Raw genomic sequence first — 25,686 nt, forward strand, 5'->3', positions numbered from 1 at the left:
GATGCCTTTAAGTTCTTCCAATGGAGAGAGAGAAATAGGAATTCTAAACCTAGCAAACGCACAGAGGGTGAGAATGCACAGCCTTTCGGGGAAGTAGGTCAGTGTGACTAGCATATAGGGAATGTATCTGGGTAGGAGATGATGCTAGACGGGAAGCTGGGGGCCAGGTTATGATAAGCTGTTTGTGCCTGCTAAGGAGAATGAAGTTTGTCTTGAAGTGGAACTGTTGGAGACCTTTAGATTGAGAAGTGATCCCCAGGATAATTCTGGTGGTGGTTTGAGAAATAGATTGAAGCTGGGAGGGATTAGAGTCAGCCGGGGTTAGGAGGCTACTGCAATAGTCCAAGCCAAGTGTGATGAGACAGTAAACCAGGCCACTCTGGAGGGAGTGCGTGTGAGAGACATTTCTAGGTTGATTTACATGGCTAACTAGGCCTTAACAGAAAACGGGGTGCAGGGAGTCGAGGCTGAGTTCTTCAGTAAGGCTACTGTGTGGGTAGAGTACCACAAAAAGAAATATGGAGTACAGGAGAATAGATGTATAGAATACAGATTCAGTGACTCGGACTTAAGGTGTGTTGAGTTTGCGATTCCTGTGGCACAACCAGGACAAGAATCTCAGCAGGGGAAGACAGAGTTCCAATGATATAAGGAGAGTTAGCCATATTAAATGTTCCATAAAGGTCTAAAAAGATAAGGAATAAAAAGTAGCCATTGGGTTTGTTAATTAGGATGTCAACTATGTCCTTTGGGAGGGCAGTTTCAGTAGAAGAGGAAGGAAAACAGTTACAATAGGCTGGTAACTGAAAAATTTTTAGGAAGGTGTGTCCAGAATATATTTATATGTGAAAGGAAAGCAGCTGATGGAGAGAGAAATGGATAAAGAGATGTGAATAAGCAAGGCAGGAGAGGCAGAAGAACAGCCCCAGTTCTGCCAGATTTGCAACGGAGAGAGAAGCTGCCAGGGGCACCACTTGCCTCTTCACCTCAAGGATTCACTTTTCCCTCTGGAAGCTCACTAATGGCTGCTGCAGCCATCACACTGGCTTTGGGGGTTTGGGAAAAGGCTCCTCTTTCACAGACCATCCATCCCTTTATCCACAATGGTACAGCTGAGAGGAGCTATAATACCTAACGCCTCTTTACTAATGGCTTGGGAGAATCACACCACAAGGAGCAACTGTAAACTGGCAACACAACGTCCCTCTCCTCAGAGCACACAGGTCCAGCCTTGTGGGGTTTCTGATAAAGGCAGCCCCGTCCCCTCCTGGCTCCTGGAGGCCCTATTCTCCTTCTCATGGCACTGGAGCACCCATGAAGACCGGAGACACCAGGCCCAAGAGAAGGTGGCCCAGAAGGAGGAAAGCGTTTCCTCTTTCTTTGGTCTAGGCTGCCTTCCAAATCCTTGATTCTTTTCCTTGTATGATTGACATTGAGACTGGCCACTTCTTCAGGGAAGACCCCACTCCATCTTCTAACCAAAGGAGGGTTACAAAACCCTTTGGTCCCCCACAAAAGAACAATCACATCAGAATAGAAGAGTCCAATAATCCTAGAAGACACTCATAGATGGTTTCTGATTTGGAGTTAGCCTAAGATGCTGGATTCATGGGCTAGGTAAGGATAAATGGGATGGAGGGAAAGTCAAAGCTGCTTATTCCCTGATGTATTTTATTGGCTGTGTGAAGAAGAATTGTAAGACTACTGCTGAGATGGAGGGGCAGTGGGTCAGTTGGGATTTGGAGAGGAACGATTTGGAGAATGGAAATTGGTGCCAATTAGCAAAGGGTAAAATATTGCCTAAGAGCACCAAAGGCCCCGCTGAACACAAAAATCATACACTTCTCTAGTCAGCATGGCTATATGACTTTTTTTCTCCAGCCGAGTGGCAGCCTGGGGGCACGTATGGAGAAAGTCATGGTTGGATTTATGCAAAGCAGTAGATTGGCAAGGTGGAAACAACTGAAGGGCAATGAAGGGTCTAGGATGCCGGTGAGAATACGGTGGAAAGCCTTGGTCCTGACTGGCTGGGTAGGGAAAAAATGTACAGACAGGAGAGCTGATGGACTGAGAGAGTGGAGTGGGGTGGAGGAAGTATAGGTCTTGCTAAGGCTGGCAGGTGGGTTTGGGGGAAGTAAGGGAACGGGACTGATGAGAGGGCAGGGTTTTTGGTTAGACAATGGGTTTTTGAGTTTCAGATTTCAGAGATGAAATAGTTCTGGGGGTGAGGCAGTGGTAGATAAGGGAAGCAGTTTAGGAGCCATACATCACACATTGGGATGTGTAAAATGATAGGGTCATATGACTTCTTCTTCTTGTTTTTTTTTGTGTGTGTGTGTGAGGAAGATTAGCCCTGAGCTAACATCCATTGCCAATCCTCCTCTTTTTGCTGAGGAAGATTGTCCCTGGGCTAACATCTGTGCCCATCTTCCTCCACTTTATATGTGGGACACCTGCCACAGCATGGCTTGACAAGCAGTGTGTTGGTCCACAACCAGAATCCGAATCTGTGAACCCCGGGCCACCAAAGTGGAGCACACGAACCCATACTACACCACCGGCCCAGCCCCATCATCAGACTTCTTAAACTCACTGAAATAAATGTGTCCTTGAAAATCAGATTGATGAGACCCAAATAAATGCAAAATTTGGAGGGCATTTGCTATACTTTGCTTATCATGCAGTTAGGAGGTAGGATAGGAAAAAATAGGCCTCTCTGTAGACCTGATAAAGAACTATATGTGGAGACCTCATTTTGTGGGTGTCCTTCCCTTAAGAGAATTAACTAGCACAATAGCAAGTTTCCTAGTCCAGATTTTTGGCGTCTCTGGAAAAAGAAGATGATCCAGGCAGCATCAAGCCAGGATTCCCTCATGGCTGCAGTAAGAGTCCTCACCAGCTTATCTGAGTCCCTACCACTCCATTTGATGTCCCCCACTTGGCTAAGTGTCAATTGCTATTTATCATTATGTTCACACTGTCTTTCTTAGAGTCAAGAGGAAAGAGAAATATTTCTTATATCTAAGGCTTTTTCAAAATTGGAAAACCAAAGATGAATCAGAAAGAGTATTCCTCTGCATTTGATATGCAAATATATCACTGTTGAAAAACTATAAATTATGATACTATTATGAAACGAATCCTTCCAGCTTTACTCATTACATTACCTACCTGGCTCCTAGAGGCATTCGAGTATGCAAGAACTCTTGTAATAAAGTAATAGTAGAAATACAATCAAATACATGAGAGTTTATAAAAGTAGTGTGATAACAGTAATTTTTAGAGCAAATCATATTGTTACTTTTTCTGATAGAATAATCTTATCGAACTCCTGCTAATTAATAGATTCCCTTAAACTGCTACCTAACTCAGTAGTCACTGAGAACAAGTTAATGAATTCATGCAGTGGTTTCTCAGTGACTGGAAAGCGTCGATGTAATTCCCTGAGTGCCTAGCTTTTTGGCAGCCACATACACTTGTAGAAGATGGTTCCAAGGAAAATGGGTGAAAGATCTTTAGTGTCAGAGGAGAGGAAGCATATGAAAATGAAAGCTTTTGGCAGGTCTCACTTGCCTCATTGGTGCCCAGGAAGAAAGGCAATCACTACATATTTCTTGTTGAGGATTATGATAAAATAAACATAATCCAAGCCTTAGGAGCATTATAGATTAAAATCAACATCTGAGATTAACTCAGGAAACAAATGGGTAGCCCGTGTGGACCAGTACATTGATATAATCTGGTATTTCCTTAAAGCATTTTGGTCTACTTTCTGCTCTAGTTAGCTCTCACATTAAGTATATGGGGAGCAGTCGAATATGAAGGCTCAGAGGTTGAACCATATCCTTAGAGAAATACAGGAAATAAAATGAAATTTAGATTTGGGAAATAAAAATTGTCATAATACACTGAGGGAAAAATAATCTGAAGGCCAAATGCTCAGTGAGTCAGAAAAATTTAGAGAGTTGTAATGTTAGAGCCTGCGAACTGGAAACTAGATAGGAATTCATAACCTACGAGGGTATAAATGACGGCAAGAAGTCAGTAAACAGCGTCAGTGTTATTTTGGGAGGCCGAAGGAAGGTTATTATGGACCAGGGAGCTTGAATAGCTCATGTTCTAGGCATTGAATTAAAGATACAAATAAATGAAAGACAGTTTGGTAAAGGGTGACGACAATGCTTAAAAGCTGACATGGATTGAAATATGAAGACAACTTAAAAGAGATAAAGCTATGTATTGCTGGCATGACAAGATAATAAGATTTTAAAGATATCTATTGACTTTAAAGATTATGAACAAATTATTCATCAGCAGCTAACCTTTAGTATATTGATATAATAAATTGGTATAAGCACCATGGAGTTATCCAGAATGAGAATTTTATTAATGTCTTTTCTATCTCTATTGCTCTGCTCTGAAAATGAGTCTGAAGAAACCATTAGACAGTATTTGCTGAGGAATGACTACGAGATTTTGGCTCTTTTTCTAACTCTAACTTCTATGAATTTTACAATGCCATGAAAACACTTCAGCAAGAATTTTGGCAAAATATTTACAATTTCTTCAATAACATTGCTCACAGAATAGGAGAAATGGAAAGCAATCACTTAGTAACTGCAGAGAGACAAGCAGGAAGGAGGAGAAACAATTGCTTACTATGCTGTTTGCGATGAAAAAAATCTGAGTTTAGCTATTGAAAAGCCTTTTGGGAGCTGAGAATTGCACATGTCAGAGAACATGCTGCTTCCCATCACCATATAGGAGAAATGGTACCTACAGTCTGGCCGTTTGTGTGATGAAGAAGTACAGCTGTAACATCAGCAGGCGTGTGACCAGTGGCTTGTGGGAGACAAGTACTTTTGGGGATAAAAAGGAACCTGGCACAGACCTCGGGCTTCTGGCATCCTTAGTTACAGGTCTGCCAAGATGCTCTGGGAAACGTTTTAATTTAAATGCCAAGTTTATTTCAATGAAGTCTCCCTGGTTTGACCTGTTGGGAGTCCAGAGTGAGATGGATAGGTGCTCATTTTGGAGAGCATTAGGTGAATTGGATGGTGGTTTTATAAAAAGCATCCTGGAGGTTTAAATCTCTATATATCCCTACTCACCCCGGAAAAGTCACGGTAGGAGTTGGAGGATATATGAGCATCACAGCATTTTACCAGTGATTGCTAAATGCGAGAAAAGGCAGAGAAACCTCCAGGCATTTATTCAAAATCTTAAAATTATAGAACTTTAAGAATAAAGGCCCAGAATTCTTCCTTTCCTCCCCCACAGAATACTCACAGGCTACTCCAACTATAAATTCCATAAGGCAGATTAAGAACCTGATTTGAATTATTTGAATATATTTTTCTGCAAAACTATCACAAGACGGAAAAAAATTTTTGAACCAAAACTAGTAAAAAAAAAAAAAAAAGAAAGAAAGAAAGAAAAGGGATGGGACTGAATAAAATATTAAAACATTGTTGTCCCTCGATGTGAAAATATTTCTGTTAGTGTGTAGGCCCAGGTTGGCAAGAGATGGATAAAAGCTTGTCTAATGGGTTACAAAAACATGAATCTAGAAGATCAGAAGAATTAAAACGCCCCCAAGAACAACATGGAGGTATTTGAAGTTGCTTCAGAGGCAAGGGCGGGTATGTATATGTATGTGAAGTCCGTTTCCTCAGAGGTTACTTGGCAGTTTGCTACAACATCATGCTAATGAAAGCAAGGTCTTTAAATTCATCCCCCAGCGGACTATCAGTTTCTCCTTCGCGCCTTGCGGGAAGCGCATTCCCGGATAAGGAAACGCACTAGTTGGTGAAGAGCTGGGATGCTGGAGAAGGGCTGCAGGCTGGAGCTGGGGAGCCCGGGATGGAGAGGTGGGTGGGGCCAGGCTGGGTGGGGCTTCGGGTACCAGGCTGCGGAGTTTGGGCCCTGTCTGGCTCTACGGATGGGGATCCGGGGGAAGTATCTGCGCGAGGGAGGGATAGGATCAGGGTTGATTTTGAAGCCGGTCACTCTACCTGAAGCGTTGGGTGGAGGGGGAGGACCAGAGAGAGGAGGGACCGGCCGTAGGGAGCCAAGTAGTATCCTGCCCCCAAAGATGAGTTTGACCTAGGGCGGGGCCCGCAGAAGGCTGGACCAGCTGGCATCCCTGGCGACGGGATCAGGAAGGACTCTAGGAGGGAGGAACGACAGTGATAAATCCCTGTAGGGCGACTCAGGGCACAGAACAGGCTCTCCCGAGGTCCACTGCTCCTCACCCCCACCCCGCCCCAGCATCCTTGCAACCAGTTGAATCAATTCACAGTGCAGGAGCCCAAGGGAACGGAACTGGTTTCTGTATGTGAAATGGGTCTGACCCACTGGGGAAGCCCAGAGGGGAACGTCCGAATGGCCTTTCCCCGAGCTGGGTGGGAGGGGAACCAGTCCCGCGAACGGGGCCGGGGGTCGGAGGGAGGCGCCGCGGCCGAGCCCCGGGACCTTCGCTCCGGGCCCCGCGGCCTGCGCGGTCGTTGCCCCTCGGGGCGCCGGGCGGGTGACTGGCAGTTGCCGCAGCTCCGAGGGCTGGCAGATATCCAGGACCCGCGGCCGCCGCCCGTCGCCGTCCGCTCCGCAGCGAGGTTCCGCGGCCCGATGACCTGGCCTCGGCGAGAGCAGCCGCGACGGCGGCGACCTCGAGCAGGGGTCCGGGCGGCTCGCGGTGGGTCAGGGGGCGGCCGGGGAGGGTCCTCGCGGCCTGTAGGGGGCAGCGCCGAGCCCGGGAGGAGACAGCCGCGGCCGGGGGTGGTGGGTCTGGGCTGCCCCCTTCAGGAGCCGCCCCGGGCCGCACGGCGACTGTCACGGCTCGGCCCCCCGTGCCCGCCGCGCGCTTCCTCCCGGCGCCGCAGGCCTCAGCAGGGACCCTGCGGGGACGTGGCGGGGCCCGGCACGCGACGGCCCTCTGGGGAGTTGGGGTCCTGGGAGACCCCGGCTTCCCCTCCCGTCCGCCCGGGGCCGCGAGGCCAGAGGACGTCGGGGCGCCCGCCGCTTCCCCTCGCCCTGAGCCCGAGGTGGGCACTGGCCCCGGAGCAGGGCGCCCGGTTCCCGCGTGATGGGCGCTCTGATCCCCGGGGTGGGCGCCCCGTTACCTCGGGGTGGGTGCCTGCAGCCCCGGAGGGGGCGCCCGTGGCCCCGGGTGGGCGCCCGGGCCGCGCGGGTTATTTTTGGCGCCCGCAGCGGCGCGTGTGTCGGGGCGTGTTTTCCTTCCCCAGGTGCCGGGAGCCGGGCTCCGCTGCCGCCCGAGTGACTCGTGTCCCTCTTCTCTCCCCTGCAGGAATCTTCTGATAATTCTGCCGCCACGACTTCAACCGTGCGCGAGGCAAGCTCGAAACAAACATCATATCTAAATTAAAAAAAAAAAAAAAAAGCGGAAGAAGCGGCCGAGGCGGCGGCGGCGGGAGGAGGAGAGGAGGAGGGGCCGCGCGCGGCGGCCCGAGGCGGCGGCGGGGACGCGGGGACGCGGGGACGCGGCTTTGTGCAGGCGGGTCGCGGGGCGCCCATGGCGGAGTGTGACCGGGGGGGCGCCGCCGGCGGGGCCCTGCCCACCTCCCCGGGCCCGGCCCTTGGCGCCAAGAGCGCCCTGAAAGCCGGAGCCGGGGAAGGCGGCGGCGGCGGCGGCGGCGGCGGCGGGGGAGGTCGCCTCGGCCACGGGCGGGCGCGCTATGACAGCGGCGGGGTTTCCAACGGAGACTGCAGCCTCGGCGTGTCCGGGGACGAAGCCCTGGCCAGCCCCGCCAGGGGACCCCGCGGCGCCGCGCTCGCCCCGACCCCCGGCCCGGCCCCCTGCCCCCTCCCCCGGGAGAGCAAACCGGGCGGCCTGCCCCGCCGGAGCAGCATCATCAAGGTAGGTGGGAGAAGGGCGCTCATCGCCAACCCCCGGCCGTCCTTGGGGTCTGTTTCCCCAAGCGGGGAGTGGTGCTGGAAAGAGGAGGTTGTAAGAGGAGCCTGCTGCTAACGGGAACCACTGGAGCACGGGTGCTTGGGGTGGTTGAGCAGCGATTGGATGCAAATGGCATTTGGAAGGAATGGAGAGGCGATCTTTAATGTGCAGGGGGAGCTGTGCTCAAGACATCCCCAGTTGAACTTGGGGCTGTCACCTCTCCCAGGATTGGCCTGGATTTATGGCCTGTACCTGCCTGGGCATGGCATGCTCTTCTGTGGTAGCCTAGGCTGGTAAAAGACTCCCTGTAAGGTTTCTATTGTATGTTCAAGACAGTTAGTGATTATGTGAAAACATTTTCTTAAAAATCCCAGGCAGTGAAAAGAGATTATTGAATAGGTTTCTTCCTATCTGTATGTACTTGCCTCTTGCAAACGGTTGTACTTCGAGGGTGCAAAATCTTTGGTCACTGAGGTCACAGGGAGAAATGGAGTAGGTTTCTGAACATAAATGCAGATTTCCGCTTTCTTAGACTCAAAAGCACTGAGAGATTACAGTTCTGCACGATTTAATCTTTTCCTTGCTGCAGTAGGCAGGCCTCCAGTTCTGTGGAAGTTCTTTTGGGCAGTTTGCTTGATTTTGATGTCTTTTACATGGTGTTATTTAGCAGAAGAAAGTCAGCGATTGTTTTGTGCATTATAAACTCAAGAAGTAATATTAGGAACTCCTGAGTTTGTGGTGGTTTCATTCTAATATTACGTTTTGGTCTGCAGTGCAAAAATATTTCTGGTGACATGAAGTGAAAAAAATAGTTGATGAGCTAAGAAGAGCAGAGCCATAGGCAAGACTAGCTCATTCTGCTCAAGTTTGGAGGAAATATGAAAACATTGCTTTTTGAAAATCAAGGAGTTACCAAGACAGTGAGCAACAAAGCACATTGACAAGGCTGCACCCACCCTTCCTGTGGCTGATAAGAAAATCAAGAGACGGAGAGAGGGCAAAATGGGCCACAGTGAAGAGAGCGGGCACTGGTGGTATTTGAAATTCAATTAGACCTACAGAAATCTTCTAAGTGTCAGATGGTATTATCAACTTCTGCAGTAATCTAGTGAAATACACCACCTTGTTACTCTATGTAACAGGCAGTTGTGAAACTGCTTTTCGCTTTGTCATCTGTTTGCACAGTTTATGTGTGGGCAAGGGCACAATTGAAGGTCTTAAAGATCAAGTACATTAACTACCTGCAGTGGGTGTTTAGAGTTAAAGGAAAGGAAAGTATATTTTTGCTGCATACCTACTCTTAGTGACTTATATTTTCTTTTACTCTGTAGCTTATGTGTCCATGGAAGTTGCTTTCAACTGTGTGTGGTAATCAATCCTTTTGACAGAATTATGTGTCATATCTGCTTTTGTTGGTTACCAGATATTTGTGGTGATTTTGCATTGTGGTGTTAATGAAATCTAAGGTGAAAATTCCAAAGAAGGTACCAGCCTACCTAATTTTAACTCCTCTCCCCCCAATTTTTTGGAGGGCCTATTTTTGCACTTTTTAAAAAAACAGTTCAAACTTGATTGGTGTCCATAGTGGGGTTCACAGTGTAACTTATTTAATTACAACAGCATCTGTTTTAATTTTACATTCGTGGAAGATTACAAAGAAGAATGATTTGCCAATATTTCTGATGTGTGGAAATGAGAACTTGTCGATAGATATCATTTCTTCATTGAAAATTCTAGAAGCACATGGGGCAATGGTTAATTATTTAGAAATCACTCCTTTTTAAATTTTGCAACTTTCAAAGATATGTTTGTCATTTTTCTTCTAACAGAGCCCTCGGCTTCTTGTACACAGTTGTATCCCTAGATACACATTGCCAGAAACATAGTTGGGACTCAATAGATTACGCCCTGAATGAATGGAGAAATGATAAGAAAGTACAGGTTTTCTCATGACTGTTCTGTTAATTTCTAAAACGGGTGGTTTTGGATTTACCGGTCTAATATCTTGTTCGTTGTTTTGTACCTCCTAAGATGACTTGACTGACTTCTTTTTCTTGTCTCTATTTTCAATTTGCATTTTCTTAAACACCCTTTAAAGCTATGGAAATAGTGTTGAAAGTTGATCAAGTCTGGATTATAGGAAGGAGGTATGCTGTATTTAAATAGGTAATGACTTGGTATGTTTCCCCTTGAATTGATGCTTTGAAGGATCAAGATTTTAGAAATTTAATGTGGTATTTTCTAAAGACATAACAGCATCAAGACAATATCCTAATAGAAGAAAGAGATCTTTTACTTGAACATCAAATTTGGTGAAGCAATGAATAGTGCACAGACATTTTTGTCACATGAATGGCAGAAATTACATTTCACTTTTGTTAAAAAATAATAAACAGCTTAGCAGAAGCCCATGTGAAAAAGCAATAGTGACATCGTTCTTTGATTTCTTCATGTTCTCTTTGAATATAAGGGATGAATGCAGTCAGATGATCTCAGGGTAGAGGCAGGAATAGATTAGTAAGCAAGGTGATAATTGTGGACTTGAGGGAATGGCAGGGCGCAAATGCTGGCTAAGGAACAGAGGCCAGTATTTATGGGGTTGCATTAGTTGAAAATGTCGGGCTTGTGAGCTATGCCTGTTTCTTAGCTTCCATCTTTGTTACAGTCTTGATATCCCTCTTAGGTGGGGATCCCCAAATCAGAGGGAGAAATAACAGCCTAAATGTGATACACAGTAGGCAAAGAAAGAGGACTATTGCTGAGGTCCAGGACACATGCAGAAGTGCACTGTAGGCTGACCAGAATTATATTTCTCATTTAAAATCATTTCTTTGGAACTCCATCTGTTTTGTAAATATGGTGTTCAGTAAGAAATTATTGTAAAACTACATTTTCTGCCAAAACAGATCTATACTAAAAGAGCTCCTGGATTATGGTAACAGTGTTGATGAAAATTCAGAGGGAGCAGCCTTGTAGAACCTTTTACAAATACCTTGACAAGATAAATAAGTCATGGAACTCATCACCAGACGTTTCTGCTTTTCCTTAGCCAATTGAAAATAATGTTAAGCTTTTTAGATTATTTACAGAGGCCCATTACTAGATTTTTAGGGAAGGAACCATTATGCTTGACATCTTAAGTAATCTAGTAAACGAAAACATCACTTTCATTTTCTCTTTCCATATTTCATTTTATCACACCGTTCAATACAATCCATACTTTATTTTGAAGCAGTTCATTTGGTTAATTGTTCAGATGGCGTCCATTTTTTACAGCTAGCTTGACCCTTTAATTCAAGAGCTGAGTCTAAAAATATGAAGTAGCATTTTAGGCCTTAGATTTCTTTTTAATTTTGGAAATAAATGAAGTTAAAATGTCTATTAGTTTGGATATGGTTTATTTTAACTAATTAATTAACTAATCAAAACTAATTGAATATTGTGGTTGGTACCTTTTAAAATGTAGTATAATTTGCATAAATTAAAATTCACTCTTGTTAGTGTCCAGTTCTATGAGATTTGACAAACACACACAGTCGTGTAACCACCACCGAAATTAAGATATAGAACAGTTGCATCACCTCAAAAAATCCCCCCAGTCCTTGTGTAGTCTCCCTTCCCCCATCGCCAGACCATGGCAACCATTGATCTTGGGTACTATTTTAATAATTAGGAAATAGAGCCATTGTGTTATTTTGGTATTTAAAAGTAATAGCAGCCACCATTTATTAAACACTTATTATGTGCAAAACACATGAAAAGTACTTAATATAATTCTCTGATTTGAGGCTGCACCAACCACGGAGGCTGCACAAAGCCAGAGTTCAGAGAGGTTAACCACTTGCCCAGAGTGCCGGCGCTGGTTGTTGTAGCCCACGTGGGTATGGCTGCACTCCACTGCCCTCTAAATTACACTGGCAGGTTAAAATTTTCTGTGTAATTAAGGCAGCCTTGGTGGTTTGGAACACTGGATTTGATTTTCCCCTTTAAATGTAGGGGATAGTTGGGGGGGGGGAAGAATCTCTATTTCTGCAGGCAGAAGAAGTTGACAGATAATATACCCAGGCAGCTGTTCAGTCACCTGTTGTGGCTGCTGGACCAGAGCCTCCAGCTTCACTGGGACCAGTGGTTGGACCTTGCCCAAGGTGGCAGCCCTTATTTTTCTTAATATCATTCTTGTCGTTATCATAGTATCATGGGTGTGGGAGAAACACTTTTACTACCTTTACACTGACGTATATCCCTACGTCTTGGTGCTGAGCACCCCAAGATGGGGAACATCTATTGTACATATTTAAACAAAACAATAAAAATGTAAGTATGGATATTATATTGGCCCATGGTTTAAATAGACTAGACTCCTTGCAGGCAAACGCTGGGTTGTACTTACTAGTTCTGCACAGATAGCTAGCACTCAATAACCATTTTTTGAATTGGATCTTAAAAATAATGTCTGCATTTGACTCTAGACTTTTTTTTTTGAATGGGGGAGGAAGACAACTGCATGCCATCAAACTTGTGGGCATATCATAAATATTAAAGAAACAGTGACGGGATCACAAAGTGAATTTGTCTGGGTAGATAGGCAGCCTGGATCATTTAGGTCAGAAAAATCTTATGGCCAATCAGCAACTCTCCACTTCACTTTGTGCTAATGCATTTTAGGCCACACAAACAAGGTTAACTGTCGAAAGGCCAGAGCATGGAAGCTTGTCTCAGCCGCTCAGAGAGCTTTTGTCACAATTCAGAGTTCAGTTTTCAAAAGTAATCAGAGGGTATTAATTTTCATACCCTAAAAATTACTTGCCCCTTCTTGCTTTTTCCCTTCCCTGTTTTCCAACCTCTCTTCCTTATGTTTGATTTGAGTTGTTTTTTGCCAAATCCAAATAGACAACTGACAGGAAATTGTTTATTTTTTTTAATTGCTGGTCTCAGCCACTCAAGTTATTTTCTTAGAATGCTCTCTCCCAGAATCTGTTCAGTTCCTTTTACCGTTCTCTGTGCTCTGCAAGGGGTCTAAACTAGACTGTTCTTTTTTTCTTTTAATGCTTGTTACCCATGCCTCAGTATGCAACAAAATAGGGCAATGTTATTTACAGCCTAAAAGCAGATATAAATGCAGTATGAACATTCCTATTTTCTCTTCAGACTTTATTTTATACATACATGTCCAAGAGTAGATGCTCTATTCCTTAGTAATACTAAGTTTTGGCTGCATTTCTTACTCATCTACCAGACCTCTGGATTAATTTAGCTGTCTTTTTATTTTATATTAATGGCATTCTCTAGTGCAGGGGATGTTCAAATATTTTTACCAGTGGGCCACGAGATCTGAAACTATGTTTGCAAGCTGCCTGACCAACTCTTTTCTGCTGATAATGATGGTGACTCCAGAGGGCTGTGCTTGGCATAAGAGTATTAGTAGTGATTCAAACAAGTCGGAACCACCTGGGAAGTTTCAGCAGTACCTATTTTCTTTGTGTCAGAATAAGTCCATAGCTTTAGGGTGCTCAAAGTATATAATTAATTACATTGAGCTTTAGCAACAATTATGCAAATGGTCCAGCCTGCTGGTAGGACACTTGGCTCCTGCCTGTTTCCAAGTGGCAGAGGAGGGCAGGTGGCTAGGCCCTGCTGGCCGCTAGTGCTTGGTCACGTGGCAAGGGTAATTAGGTAAAATGTGTTCTAGCTAATCATCTCAGCTGGGCTGTACCCTTGGGTCTCGGGCTGCACTCAGGCCACATGTTGCATGTCTGGATTATGCAGGAGGCAGAACAGTGGTGGGAAAAATTGAGGGTGTGGAGTTGGGTGCTTGGATCAGATTCTGGCTCCCCCTCTCCCTTTCTGTGCACCTTGGGCAAGATATTTAAGTCTGTGTGTCTGGTTACCCCACTCTGAAACAGAGAGAATAAAATCCCCCTCATAGCGTTGTTGTGAAGATTAAATGAGATGATGTGTGAGAAATATTCAGAGCAGTGTGTGGCTTGTAATAAGCACTCAATAAGCGGTACTTAGTATGTTTGGTTTTCTTATTTTTAGTTTTTCTTATTTAGAGTTTATCCTGAGATGACCAAACTCATTTAGCTCCGTTTAAGTTGGCGATCACTAACACTGCCATGGCCATTTTGGAAGTTTTATCTTTTGAAATATGCAGAATGAACCCAGAGAAATTTCTTAGATATATTCTAAAGATGCTTTCACAAATGATTTGTTTTGGTACCTTTCTAAAAACTGATGCCTTGGTACAACTGGGCACATATCTAAATAGCCCCAGCTAACTGATCAGGGGGTGTTGAGCATCAGTTTCATTGAGCCAAGCACCCATATGTCTTGATTTGCCCAGGACAGTCCAGGTTTACATCTTTTGACCTGACAAAATTATTAGTAGTGCCTCTTTTCACTCTCAAAGGCATCCCGGTTTAGATGATAAATATTATGGTCACCCTACTTATCTGCTTTTCACAAAGTCTTTGTTACGACCTATGCCGGAGCCCATGGGACTGCTCTCCAGGCCTAAACGTAGCCCTTATATTTACATCTCTCTCTTCTCAGGTTACAATGCTTCCTTCCTCTCTCAGTCATCTCCAAGGTCTTCTTCCTCAGTTCATCACCTCTCAGAATGAATTGTTCCTTTCTCTGCCTTCCAACCACCACTCTGCCTATTATCTCTATACAGCCCCATTTCCTTCTGCCTCATAAGTAACTTCATCTTATTCATCTTGAATTTATGAAAACCCTAGTTTAATGTCTTGTGGAAAGCGTGTATTTAAGTATGTATTTGTTGAATAAATATGCGAATGGATGAATAAGTGGACATGAATGATATAACATCTTAGGAGTTTAATGAAGATGATATTTAGACTTAACTTCAACTGGTTTTGATTGGAATATAAAACTCAGTGGGTTGTATACTTCAAAGAAGAAATTTATTTCATGTACATAATTTTGGAAACAATCAACAGAAGAAAATACCTTCATGTGGAGTTGGATCCAGGAATTTGGTTGGTTCCAGAATTGTTCTGCAAGATGCTGATATAAATGATCTGTCCCTTTTGTGCCTCTGAAATAAGAGTAGACCTTTGAAAATTTCTTTTGATTTATGTTCTGCTATCAAAGTTTAAAAAGCATGGTGAGAGAGCTTTACTGTTTGTTAAAGCCTTTAATCTCTTTTCTGGTATTCAGTTTCTTTAAGTGATATCTATAGTTTTTGCTTAATTTTTGTCTGTTTTTAAGGAACTAAATTACTTAAACTTTTATCATCATTAATATTGGATTGTCAAAAGATATTCGTTGGGAGTGCTGTAGAATTAATAAAAAAGAAAATAAGGAATATAGAATACTAATAGGTGGAGTTGTCAAAGTAGGATCTTTAAACCCTCAGCATATTTTGTCATATGATGTTAGAAATTCTGCCTTTTATTACAACTCAAGAATTGGGTGTAGAAGAGACACTAAGAAATGCTTTGTATGCATCATCTCACACAAGTCTCCCCACGGCCTGCAAGGAGACATTATCATTCCCTTTTTACAGAGAAGGAAACCTATTCCTGAAGGTTTGGGAATTTCCAGGCAAGGTCACAGAGTTTGTAAGAGGCAAAGCCAGCATTCAGACCAGGCTTGAATGACTTGAAAGCCCACACTTTGAACTGCCCTGTCACCCTCTTTCCACTTCATCTTCGGAAATGCATCTTTGACTTTTTCCTTTTTTCTCTTACTTGACCGAGCCATTCTGGCTCCTTGATCTTAGCAGTTTCTACCAGTCCTAAAAATAAATGACTGATTTTTAATTAGGAAAGTTTGCTCTTCTGTGGCTGAATCTTGGGATGAGGGCAACATATACTTTATCAACAAAAAGCCATAGCCTTAGTTCTGCCCACCATGCCATTGGTTTCTGTCTGATCCACAAATTAGAATTTTGTCCTTTTCCTCTCCACTCTTTGATGGATTTGAAAACTTCTTTGGAGGGGGGTCCTTTTCCATTTCTGTTTCTTTTTTAATAAAAAGTTGACTTACAGTTATACAATTTTTAGGGTCCTGGAAGGTAAAGCAGATAATAATTAGTAACAATTTGTTTTTAGGTGAACATCTTCTGATAGTATCTATCCTTATTATTGCTTTAGAATTATCAAATAGTTATAAAATTATAGAACATGTTAACACTTACAACACATTACTATGAAATCAGTATTCGGGTATCTTCTTGGAGTATGCTAAATATACTGATTTGGAAATAGCAGATATTAACATTGCAGAAACCAAGCAGCTGGATTTAAAAGTGATTAATAATGTAGATTCATGGGATTTTTAGAATAGAAAGAGATCATGTAAAATTCTTTTGTGGTTAGAGATACACAAGGCCATCCTGATTAGTACATTTAGCTCCTAGCTATGGTTGAGTTCATTTATTTGCATATTAGCATAACAGAATTGGAAAAAAATTGTTATGTAATACTGCAGTATGTGAGTATTAATAGAATAAGATGTGGTCTTCCAAACAGCTATTTTTGAGAATTTGTTTTTTGCTATAGATAGCTGCATGTGTACACATGTTATACTTGTGCATGCACATACTCTGAAGACTCTGTTTATAAATAGTAAAGATTAAGAGCAAATCAAATAATATGGTGGTAGGTTGACACGAGTCCTCTCTCATGAGAGACTGATGGGTAGCAGGTGTCTGCTCTCTAAATTGAAAATGCCTGGGAAGGGGTAGGCTGTTTTTTATGAGCATTGCTGACGAAGCCTCTGTTGCTTTTGACCAATTAGTGTGGCCACAGAGGGATGAATGACCTCGTTTGCAGCTACCATTAGACTCATAAGCCGTATGCCTCTCTCCATATGGTTTTCTGCTACCTTTTATTTTTCATCTTCCTTCTAAGCTCTGATATCCTGTGGGCATAGTAGATGTAATTTTTCAAATCGTTAATATGGTTTAATGTTTATTCTTGAAGGAAATACAGCGAGTTGCTTAGATTTTTATTTCTATCAATTCATGCTGATAGATTATGTTAAATACCAATAGAATTATTCAGATGTTTTCATATCGGAACTAACAGAATTCCTGATGTAATACTGGTTTTAAGGATGTGTTTATCTTTGGAGTTTTTGATGGTTTGTTGAAAGAGATCTGTATGCTCTTTCAAGGCTTTCTCTGGTTTATGTATATTTCCATAAATGTTTTTCTATCCATTAAAAATAATATTAGAAGTAGAATTGCTATGACACAGAATATATACATGTTCAGCTTTAGCAGATATTATCATGTGGTTTTTCTAACGGGTTAAACCAATTTACACACCCACCGGGTTCTAGTTGCTTTAAATGCCTGCTAGCACTTTGTATCGTCAGTGTTTTTTTGTTTTTTAGTTATAATCATTTGTTATGGTTATGTAATGATACCTTACTGTGGCTTTTGTTGCATTTCCCTGATGACTGATGATGTTCAGCACCTTTTCATATGTCTTCTTGGCCATTTAGATATTCTTCTTTGTAAAATGCCTATTCAAGTCTTTTGCTCATTTAAAAAAATTGAGTTTTTATTTTTTAAAAATTGATTTGTGAGACTTCTTTACATTTTCTGGGTATGTCTTTTGTGTGACATATATATTGAAAATGTCGTCTAATATGTGACTTATCTTTTCACTGTCTTAAAGAGTGTCTCTTAGTGAATAACAATTCTTCATTTTAGTGAAATCCACTTTATCAATATTTTCCTTTATGGCTATTATTTTTGTGTCCTGTTTAAGAAATCTTTACTTAGCTTAAGACCGTTAAGATATTCATTTATTTAACTTCTAGAACCTTTATTTTTTACATTTAGGTCTATAATCTATCTAGAATTTAGTTTTGTGGATGGTGTGAGGTAGGGGTCAAGATTTTCTTTCCATATAAATATCCAATTAATTAATTCAGCACCATTTATTTGAAAATACCTTTTGTCCCCACTGCACTGCATTGGCCCTTTGTCATGAATCAAGTGACTGTATGTTTGTGGGTCTGTTTCTGGAGTCTATTTTGTTTTATCAGTCTATTTGCCTGTCCTTGTGTTCATACCACACCGCCTTTCTTACAAGTTATATATACTCAACAGGTATTAGTACATTTGTGTATCAAAAGACATGTACAGGAATGCTTGTAGCAGCATTAACTGTAATAGCCTCAAATTGGAAATAACCCAAATGCCCATCTTATAAAATAGTATATCATACAGTGGAATACTTTGAAGAAAAAAGACAGGTAAACAGACAGACAGAGAGAAAGAACAAAAAGAGCAGATGACTGCTACATGTACCACTCCAATCTCTTAAGCATAATGTTGAGGGAAAGGAACTAGACACAAAAGAAAACATATTATATGATTCCATTCATATAAAGTGCAAAAACAGGCAAACTAATTTGTGGTGAAAGAAGTCAGGATTACATCTGTGTAATCAGATGTGGTTACATCTGAAGCTAATGACAGGAGATAGAACCAAGGGGGCTTCTGGGTGACGGTAATTTTTGGCTGCTGGATCTAGGGGTAGTTCTAAGAGTGGGCACTTTGTAAAAATCCAATGAGCTGTATATACTCATGATTCTGGAGGTATATCATACTTCAGTAAATAAGTTGATTTAAACAATTAAATTGTGAAAATTAATCAAATTCAGATACTTATTGGCTACTTCACCCTACACCATTTAGGACAGTGGCTTTCGCAGTTTGCTGCTGTCTGTTGATCAACATGTGAAATGTCTTTTGCTGCAGGGCGGCCGTGATGAGACCTGATAGAGTCGTGAGCTGAGCGGTGGTGTGGAGAGCGGGTGGAGAGAGGGGCAGCTGGCTGGAGTCCCATGAAGACTCTCTTTCCTGGACTTTATTGAGAACACATAGGGAGTGGGGCCTGGGTGGGAAGCTGACACAGTAGTGAAGGGTGTGTTGGTCATTGGGGTCATCTTACAATGTTGTCGTGATTGCTGGGAGTTTTTATGATTTGTTTAGTATGGTTTTGAGCATTTTAATTCCTTCAGGTGCACTCAATAGGTTTACTGTTCGAAAGTGCTGCTCATACAAAACTTTGAGAACCACTCATTTGTAGAGCACCTGTTCTCTGCATGAAAGTTTTCTAGGTAGCGCCTTTTGCTTTCAAAAGCAATTAACAAACAGAAACCAGTTATCCAGGTCTATAGACAAAAGTGAGAACCGTTTGATTACTGCTGGGTGGCAATAGACCTAGGATCCCAGGTGGTCAGCATGGAGTTTTAGCTCTACCGAGCCCTTCTCTTGTCCCATGGAAATATTCTTTCAGGTGAGAAAACACCAGATCTTCAGATGGGTCATTTTAGGACACATTGGAATTCTAAAACATACTGATGTGCAGATCCACTCCAGTCCAATTAAATCAGAATTTCTGGGGATTCCCTAAAGTGCCCTGGGAAATTTTAAGGTGTGCCAGGGTTAAGAACAGCTGTGAAACCTTTCTCATATGGTAGGTCTTTGCCCCGTTTAGCTCTGTTAGATATGAGAGAACAAGCAGCTCCAGAATCCTGCAGGTGACAGTTGGTGGGGCTGGTCGGGTACAGAGGGGGTAGGGTTAAACCTTCAGCTGTCTCAATGGAGCTTTCCTTCAGGGAGCTGAGCTGCCCTTTTTCTGAAAGGATAAAAATTGCTGATGAAAGGGGACAATTCCTTAGTCAAATTTGGAGAAACAGATTTTGTGTGTGTGTGTGTGAGTGTGTGAGGAGGACCAGCCCTGAGCTAACATCCAGTGCCAGTCCTCCTCTTTTTTGCTGAGGAAGACTGGCCCTAGGCTAACATCCGTGCCCATCTTCCTCTACTTTATATGGGATGCCACCACAGCATGGCTTGACACGCGGTGCATCGGGGCGCGCCCGGGATCCGAACTGGCAAACCCTGGGCCGCCGCAGCGGAGCACGTGCACCTAACCGCTTGTGCCACCAGGCTGGCCCCCGAGAAACAGATTTTATATGTGAAAATGATGGTCTGCCCTGTGTACTTATCTTGCACCATAAGAATGTATTTTTGATCTGAGTAAAGGAATATGTTGTGTCAGTTATCAAAAGGCCCTGGGTTGGTTATTTGGAGCCTTAATCTACCTGGAATAATCATCACTGTGCAGTCACTATTTCCTGGTCCATCTCTCAGCTCTTTTCCATCCCTCACAAGAGAAAAGACATCTGTGTATTCATGACATTCTGCATCATGGAGGAAGAACCACCCCAGGAGGAATATTTTTTAGAAAGAGCTAATTTGACTGAGGCATGAGCACTATTTCTAGAGAGAGGTGATTGTACGTTTCAAACTTTGCTGAGATGCGTCCTCACATTTCCTTTAACCACCTCATCTTGTGCTTGGGTGGCAATGTGCAGTAAAAGTGCTGTTTACTCGTAGAAAATTATAAATCGACACTTGCCAGGCAGTTATCTATTTGTATGGGTAATTTATGCGGAGAGGGAGAGGCCCTCCTAGTAACGCTTCAGTGCACCTCATTATGGTGGGCTGACAGTCTGGGTTGGTGTGTCATGACCTTTGGGTGAATGTCCTTTCTGACCTTTCTGAGTGCTGTAGCATTTTCCTCCCACCACACAGACCCTTGCGGTCAGGAGGAATGACCACTGAACTCCCAGAGCATCTATAAAATATATTTTATTGGCTGCACAGCAGTAACACGAGACTATCAGTGTTGCAGATTCATAGTCTTACTTGGTGTGTACTCTTGGTCTCCTCAACTCGGTTGCTCTATTACCAGATCATCGTTACTCACATTTATTCTTTTAGGTCGATTTTTTTGTCTTCCAAATTAAGATGGGTGGGTCTTCCAGCAGAGAAGCTTGTGTCCATGTATCCTAGATGGGCACCAAGGAAGAGACGTGCTCTGGTGGGAGGGCCGGGTCTTTGGAGACTCCGGTCTCTAGAGGCTGGAGGAGTACCCACAGTTTGGCAGCAGCAGAGTGTTCTCGAGCCTGCCTGATAGTGATTGGGACCACTTATTAATACATATGTCTTTAACAGCCTGTTTAATTTACTTATGTGTAAATGAGAGACATGGTAGAAATGAACTTGAACATTCTTTGGGGGAGAAAGTCTACAATCTTTTTGTGAAAATTCAGTACTCTAATATTTACCAAGTGAAGAATCAGAGAGGTTTCCTTTCCTGCAGTGTAATTACCCAGATCTGCTTACCTGTCTTTGTTAGAGAAGAAAGTATTGTTGAAGAATATTTTGAAGTAGTTAAATAGCCCTTTTGTCTCAAGGAATAGCTGCCATTGATGAGTCTACCCTGAGGGGTCTGAAAACCAGAAGGTGAAACCAAGGGGGAGAAACAGGACAAACAGGGCCCTGCGGGGCACCTGACTGAACAGTCCATGAGAAGTGTCCTCTGTGGCAGCGCCCTGACCTCAGTCATCTTGCCATTACTGGTGGCCAGACAGCAAGGTAAAACAAGGAGGAAGGTGGCTTAGAGGACGTCACCAGAATAACAGAGCGTGATAAAGCTCCTGTCCCCAGGTAGAATTTGGCAACTCTCAGGCCCCCCATTCCTAGGAACACTGGGAGCTATTAGATCCACAAATTATGCTCCAAAAGCGTGCTTTCAACCTTTTCCACACCAAGCTACAGATAGAAAATGATATAATTGTACAGCTAAGTTTGAAGAGATTGCTTGTGGCTAGAGGCCCCGCCAAGCTTTGGCGAAGGTAGAGGTGGAAGGAAGGGGCTTGCAGGTCTCAATATCTTGGCACGCCTGTAATCCACTGGTGGCACACAGTGGTGTGCCAGGGACACTGGGGCACATTATCGGGAGGCTGTACTTTAAAGGTGGTGGAGAGGAGAACAGGTATAAGGAAAGGTACAGTCAGCCGTGGAATGCTCTGCATCTATCACTTTCGAGAGACGCCCTCCATAACACAACTCCAGTGGCTAATTCACTTAGGTGGTGGTTTGAAGCTTGGCCCCAAACGTGCTGTGGAGCTGTGGCCACTCTGCAAACAAATGGCATACAGCTTAGTCTGGCTCATGGATGTGAGAACTGAGCAGGATGGAGCAGTCAATCATCTATGTTCACAGGAGGGCCAGTTTCATATGTAGAGAGGACGGATAATCTAGCCTTAGGCTTTTCTGCTGTGTCTGAACAGAACAGACCATTGGGGTCACGTTTAAAACCAACAACAAAAGAGCCTCAAGTAGGCAGGGAGGCTGAGTTCCCTGAGTTTCTCTGCAAAGGTCCAAACCCGAGACCTGGACTCCAGTTCTGGTGGTCAGGGAGCTGGCCGCTGGAGCCCAGGAGCTGCAAGTTGAGACATATGGGCTCTGATTTAGGGTTTGTGCCTCTGCTTGGCTGAAATGTCATGTGTATCAAGAGGACTCTGCTTCCTCCTCTTTTTACTGTAAGAGGTACGTGAATTCTTGTCTGACAGATTTGGGCACCTGGGTAAGTACTTTTTGCATGACTTATGTGGTAAGTAAAACCTGTATAGATCTGGGGAGAATCTGTTTGTCTGAATGCTTCAGTTTCTGCTATTTCACTGTCGATTTGATTCTTTACATGGGAATGATCTGTGCTATTCCCATAAGCTTGCTAATAAATCCATTAAACTATCCACTCTCCTCCCCAAAAAACCCTAACAAAAAACTGTCCTATTTTAAAGGTCACATTTAATTTTTTTGCCCTCTCTTATCGTTCGTACTTTAAAATGTTGTTTTCAGTACTCCCTGCTCCACCTTATTTGAATATCATGTTTTGGTTTCATATTTTTAATTTGGTTCGCTCTGGCTTTGGTTTACTTACCGTTTCAAATTGAAACACTTAACCTCGGGCCCTGTGCCTTCTCCCTCAGTTCGTCATTTTTATTATTTTTCAGCACTGTGAACTGGTGGGTTGGCATAATTGTTTTAGTCACTACCAATAGAACCAGTGAGGTCTTAATCTCAGAGTCTTGAAAGTTCTGTAGGTAGCAGTGAGAGGTAGCAGTGACTCTGATAAAGAAAATAACCTTCAATTTTCTGGACAAAGCTAAAAATTCAGAGAAGAATTCAGGAATTATTAAGGCAATAATAATTTAAATACCGTTCTTTCTGTATTTTTAGTATTTTTCAGTGGAGTTGAAAAGAAAACAAACTTTTTAATTAACGAAATTACAAATTACACTTTATTTTTTCTCATGGAGAGTGTCCAAGTGAAGACAGAAGATTTGAACTTTATATCTAGCTTGTATATTGACTTTTAAGAAAATCGGTTAAACTCTTTATATCTCACTGTATTCTCTATAAATTGAAATAAAGCTATAGGTCGATCTGCTTACTTCATTAGGATAATCATCCAAATGTTTTGAAAGAAGTTAAAAACTCTTAAAGCAAGACGTTATGAAAACTTAAAATCGTTGTGGTAATAATACTTTATAACTCAAGAAAAACTGGGAAAATTAATTTGTATGCTAATAACACCTCATTTTTGCATAGTTCTTTAATCTCTACAAAGCACTTTTAACAATGTCAGCTCAGTTTACCCTCACAACTATCCTGTGTTGTAGACATCATTAGTAGCCCTCAATTTTTTTTTTTTTTTGGTGATTGGCCAAAAGCTAACATCTATAGCCAATCCTCCTCTTTTTTACTTGAGGAAGACTGTCCCTGAGCTAACACCTGTGCCAATCTTCCTCTATTTTTGTATGTGGGATGCCACCATAGCATGGCTGGATGAGCAGTGTGTAGGTCTGTGCCTGGGATCTGAACCCCAGGCCGCCAAAGAAGAGCATGCAAACTTAACCACTACACCACCGGGCTGGCCCGTGGCCCCCATTTTATAGGTGAAAAAGTTGAAGCCTATGCGTACAGAATTACACACAGTCGCACAAAACATTAGCAAGGTTGAGCTTTGGGCCCACGTCTCCTGACCCATCATCTAGTCCTCATTCACTCTCCATGCTACTCAGGTACCTTCACATATTTTATACGTGTAAATTGGGAAAGTGGCACTTCATTCCTCACCCACTTACTTAACAAGAGACGAAAATAGAAATCCAGTATCATCAAAATATAATTTCAGGGCAGCACCCATTTGAGGTGGTGAACTGTGGGCTGTTGAGAAACCAAAGAGTTGTTTTTCTGCTGTGAAAGGAACTAAAGTTTAAGTCCTTGATCATATGTCTCTGGCCCACTGTTACTTAGAAAAATTAACTGCTATACTGCTTATTCTGATAAAGCAGAGCATCTTTACATCCTTGGATATTGAAAAAACAAACTATATTTATGCACTAAATTTATTTAGTAAGTCAGACCTATTTGTCATTACAAGAAAGGCAGTATCATGCCTGGTCATTCTGGAGGCCACCTGTTGCTTTCAAGAGCTGCATGGAAGGTGCTGCTCCTGGTGACTAAAGACCTTCAGAATGTGGAGGCTGTGTTGTGCCAGCTGTGCTGGGGCAGTCCTTTTCTCATGGCTGTGTGACCCAGGGTGGACCTGGTGCTGATGAGGACAGGGTCACAGGCTGTCCTCTGAGCCAGGGAGCTTTGTAGAGGGAAAGCCTCCCCTCCAGGGGTCAAGCCTGCATCCCTGACTCAGGGCGGTGCCCACACAGATGTGCGACTGTTGCCAAGGAAATAAGTGGATGTCCATCCTGTCACCTCCTCCCCACTGTCCTCAGCACATGATCCTATCTCTTGCTTCTTAGGGAAACTTCTCAGCCTTTGCCTTGAGACCTGTACACTGGTCCTCCCTCTGTTACCATAGAGGGCTGTCTCTCTTCCCCACTGTTCCTGTGCTCCAGATCCCATCTTCTCTCTCCTGTTTTTTAACTTCTGCTTCTGTGCTTATGTCTTCCCCTCAGCATGTGAACATGTTCACGTTCTTAAAAAACAAGAAAGATAGCAATAACCTCCCCTCCTCCCTCTTCAGCTTTCTCTTTGGCAGTATCTTTAAAGAGTGTCTGTGATCTCAGGCTCCATTTCCTTCTCTTCCATTTACTCCTCCTCCCTCTCCCACCAGTGAAGATCATCAGGGCTCACCGTGCCATGCTTATTCCAGGCCTCATCCTGGACAACTTTTCTACAGCCATAGTTGCAATTAACTAGGTATTCACTGATGACTCTTGAGTAGATGTCTCTAGCTCAGATTTGCCCTGAGCTGAAGAGACAGAGGCTACTCAGCATCCCTCTAGCATGTCATCTGAACATCTCACTGCAGCATGTGCGGATCCGACCTTCCCTTTCTTATCCTGCTCCCAGCCTCCTATCTGGTCCTTTCTGGAGCTACTTAGTTTGGCAAATGGCACCACCATCCATTCTCCTTTCTTTATGGCCTAAGAATCATCTGGATGAAAAATAGAATATTTATTTCTTTTAAAGGAGTTGGAAAGCTTAAGAAATTATAGCAAGCTCTTTCATAAGAAAATGCTGGCGTTTATCTTTTTTTTTTTTTTTAAAGAAATGATTAGTTTAGATATATGTTGCTGTTAAAATTAAGTGCGTAGTTTCCATAGCAAGAACATGGGCTGAATTGAATTAAAAATGATTTAACTCTAAAGTATAACTTTCTCTCTAATTTTCATTCTAAAGTGGTTTGGAGGGAATCATACAAGTATCTAGGTATTCATCTGCCTCTACCCTCAGCCTCCATTAATCTTTGAGAGACTCTTATTATTTGCCATGCCTTTGTTCACTTAAAATGGCAAAGAAAATTTAATTGGTATCTGGCTCAGAAACATTTGTTTCATGTAGGAAAGGTGTTATAAGTTACAAATGGGCATATTTGTGAGCCAGAGAGGAACAGTTTTTAAGCGTT

General features: G+C 43.0%; 1 protein-coding gene across 3 annotated transcripts in view; it reads left to right on the plus strand.

Annotated features, from left to right (window-relative positions):
• Positions 1-25,686, plus strand: part of PLCL2 (phospholipase C like 2) — a 257,610-nt gene that overhangs the window by 75,351 nt on the left and 156,573 nt on the right. The window contains exons 1-2 of one of the 3 annotated variants that reach the window (XM_058553666.1): positions 6,988-7,043; positions 7,307-7,876. In XM_058553666.1, coding sequence (XP_058409649.1) covers positions 7,532-7,876 — 345 coding nt within the window. In that variant the 5' untranslated portion in view covers positions 6,988-7,043; positions 7,307-7,531. Of the gene's footprint in view, positions 1-6,987; positions 7,044-7,245; positions 7,877-25,686 lie in introns of those variants that run through there. The other 2 variants (XM_058553648.1, XM_058553657.1) reach the window with 2 other exon arrangements.

Source organism: Diceros bicornis, chromosome 2 (assembly GCF_020826845.1).
Source record: "Diceros bicornis minor isolate mBicDic1 chromosome 2, mDicBic1.mat.cur, whole genome shotgun sequence".
Classification (NCBI taxonomy): domain Eukaryota; kingdom Metazoa; phylum Chordata; class Mammalia; order Perissodactyla; family Rhinocerotidae; genus Diceros; species Diceros bicornis.